The 3147-nt window shown below is 38.7% G+C and overlaps 1 protein-coding gene across 2 annotated transcripts in view; it reads left to right on the top strand.

Annotated features, from left to right (window-relative positions):
* The first annotated feature begins 1093 nt into the window (after window positions 1–1093).
* Window positions 1094–3147, top strand: part of snx11 (sorting nexin 11) — an 8140-nt gene continuing 6086 nt past the window's right edge. The window contains exons 1-2 of one of the 2 annotated variants that reach the window (XM_034859656.1): window positions 1094–1302; window positions 2755–2794. In XM_034859656.1, the coding sequence (XP_034715547.1) occupies window positions 2771–2794 (24 nt within the window). In that variant the 5' untranslated portion in view covers window positions 1094–1302; window positions 2755–2770. The remainder of the gene's footprint in view (window positions 1303–2754; window positions 2795–3147) is intronic. The other variant, XM_034859658.1, reaches the window with a different exon arrangement.

Genomic DNA, 3147 nt, shown 5'->3' with positions numbered 1-3147 from the left:
GTGGGTCTTCCATTCTATTGGCGTGTGTGTGTGTCTGCCTGTCTGTTGGTGTGTGTGTGTGTGTGTGTCTGCCATTCTATTGGTGTGTGGGTCTTCCATTCTATTGGTGTGTGTGTGTGTCTGCCTGTTGGTGTGTGTGTGTATCTGTCTGTTGGTGTGTGTGTGTGTGTGAGAGAGAGACTTCCCTCCTTTCCTCGTTTCTTCCTCTCCTAATCATCTCCTTCTCTCTTTTCTCTTCCTCTGCTATCTAATGGTCAGTTATTCTTGTATAATTATGGTTAATCTTTCATTAACAGAGTTTTAAACAACTTTTCCATTCATACCTGTTGAAACTATTCAACACAGCTGATTGAGAGTCCCTTGCTTAAACTTTACTATGAATATTAGATAAATCAACATATTGCACATCTTTCAAACATGATTGGTGTAATTCAACTGTTCAATGACATTCATACTAATTAAACCCTTTCAACATACAGCATTCACACCGCAATTCCTTCAGAAATTGAAATCCCTAATTTTTAATTAATATCTTGTCATTTCGACTTAGTCATCATTTTGTCATAGCTTACCTTTGCATTTATCTTTTCTCTTTAAATTACACTTACTGTAAACCTTCAGGAGAGTATCAGCCACCTATTACACTATATATGTGCGTGTGCGTGTGTGTGTGCGTGTCTGTGTGTGAGCAAAACGCCAACCAATATATGTGAACAAACGCCGTTTATTTTCTATTTTATGTTTTTGTGTGGCGCGAATTCTGTTGAATTCCTAGGATATAATACATGTTTGGTTAAATAAAATAAAATAAAAGCAAATTTTCCGTCCCACACCCTGACCATGTATATTTTAAGAGAAAGCCATTACGCAGCACACTTACCGGAAGCCAATAAATATCCTAGTATGGCGAATTCATGGCCCTTCCTACTCTCCTTCTGATTGGATAGCACTGGCTGTCAACAGTGGTTGGATTGGTTGGGTTTTGGCAAGAGGAAAGGGATTGGTTAGGGTTGGAGAAAGAATGTAAAGGTAAGCCAATCAGAGGTCGAGTAAGACAGAGGGCGGGGCTTGCCTTCGTTATCCAGTTGGAACAAAATCAACTCGCTTACCGTAGGCACGTCGCGATGTGACGTCGCAACGGCGCGTGTGACTTGCGAAATGGAGAAAGGAGCAGTTCTTACAAAACAAGCCTCATTATCGGAGCATTTTGGGCTTAAATAAAACCAAAACATCAACTAGCAACAACACATCGACACCTTCGGACTGGAAACTACAACAGCAGCCGACATAAACCTCATGAAAGTGAGTAGTTTGTCGACGGGATTAGCAGTTAGCTTGTCTTTCTGACAGCTAGGTTGTTTAGAAGTGTTATCATTCAACTCTACATCTGTCTCCATAGATATAGAGCAACATATATATCTAATATCTCTCATTCTGTTGTGTTACTTTGAGTTTCTTTACACGGTTTTAAGAGACTCGATAGCTAACATCTCCCACACGCTGTTAAAGTCTGTTTCTGAGGGTTATCTTTGAGTTTATTTTTATTTTTAAATAGATTCAGGACATGCAACACTAAACCAGATAACACCCATCATAGCTAGAATACTTTGTTTTGATGGAGAAACAGCTGTTTCAGTGGCTGATAAGTTAGAGAAACCTGGTAGTAATTAGTTTCTCTGTTATTGTTGATTTTCCGAAATTAATGCAGATTCTATACATCCTTCAGTTGTAGGTTAGGACATGAAATTTGAGGTTTTGCCGTTTTTCCCTCCCCTAATTTGCATATGCCAAACGTTTTTTTATCTTTTCATGTCAATGCCATATTATACATAGGCCTTTATATTTTTGGGAGGGGCAATTTTGAGACATCACTTTGGATATTTCTTTCTATTTTCTGACATTTTATAGTAACCAGCTAATCAATTTAATGATTAGTTGCAGGCAGCAAGTAACTGGCATTAGGAGTGTAACGACACATCAACCTGGATCGATATCAATCCGATCCTCAACGATCCGATGTTATCAACACAAAGTGAAAATAGTGATACATATCGTAATCTTTGAGGTGTGCTATTTTTGTAAATATTCTCATTTTATATATTTTATATTAAAAAGAGTAGTTTGTTTTTAATTTAAAATGTCTGGAAGAGTTTAGCAAGGAAATTGTCAAATCATGTTATAGTTGCTCATATTTTGTAAATATGAATGCAAGTGATTGTTTAAAATGGGCTTATAATAATATATAATAATGGGCCCGCTGAAACTCATCGTGGCAGACTTTGTGATATCATTACATCGTATCATTGTCCTAAGAATCCATATATCATATAGAGATATAACTGGTGGTTTACACCCCTAAGTGTCATGTGTCAGACTGATTAATGGTTACGTGCATCTCCAGGCTCATGATGGCAGAGTCAGACTGACATTGGTTTAAAGAGATCTGGGTTCTCGTTGCACACCATCGGGCTAATAAGCTGCTACTGGAGATGATTACAAAGCAGGAAAGAGACTCACCAAACTACTGTAAGTCTGTTTGAGGGTAGTCTGCTTTAAACCTGTGTGAGTCTGAATCTAAACCCGGCCCCTAATGGTGAAGCGCCCGAGAGAGTGACTCAGTGGATTCTTGCTGACAGACTTGTTTTTTGGAGGATGAGTCATCAGCTCATGACAACACTAAAGAAAACATTCAGTTTGAAGTTCTTATCCTGTCTATTGAATTTCAACTCATTGATTTCTCCTCTCTCTCTGCAGTGAAGCACTCGGTAGGATGATCAGCAATCAAGAAGAAGATGTAAGTAGCTTCTTCTTCTACATTAAATTGCAATAATGATGTTTAATGTGGGTAATCTTGTTGGTGAAATCTAAAAGTGCCCTTTTTAAACTTCTGCCCAAATGTCAAGAGAACAATGCCCCCATTGATGCATTTAAAACATTTGAGGAAGTTGATCTATTTGAAGAGGTGTGTCATGCAGACACAGCATGTTACCGTAGATCCTGATCTGTTGGTTTAACAGCGATGTAGCAACACACACGAGCACCACGGTTTATATTTAAAGGGACACTGTGCAGTTTGGGCAGTTTCGCTGTTTTCTTGCTTTTGCTGGCAGGTTTCTCCCCCCCCCACACACACACAGGTTTCTCTAT

This window comes from Etheostoma cragini, chromosome 21 (assembly GCF_013103735.1).
Source record: "Etheostoma cragini isolate CJK2018 chromosome 21, CSU_Ecrag_1.0, whole genome shotgun sequence".
Classification (NCBI taxonomy): Eukaryota; Metazoa; Chordata; class Actinopteri; order Perciformes; family Percidae; genus Etheostoma; species Etheostoma cragini.
The sequence above is the reverse complement of the archived record's forward strand: the minus strand, read 5'-3'. Positions and strand labels throughout refer to the sequence as shown.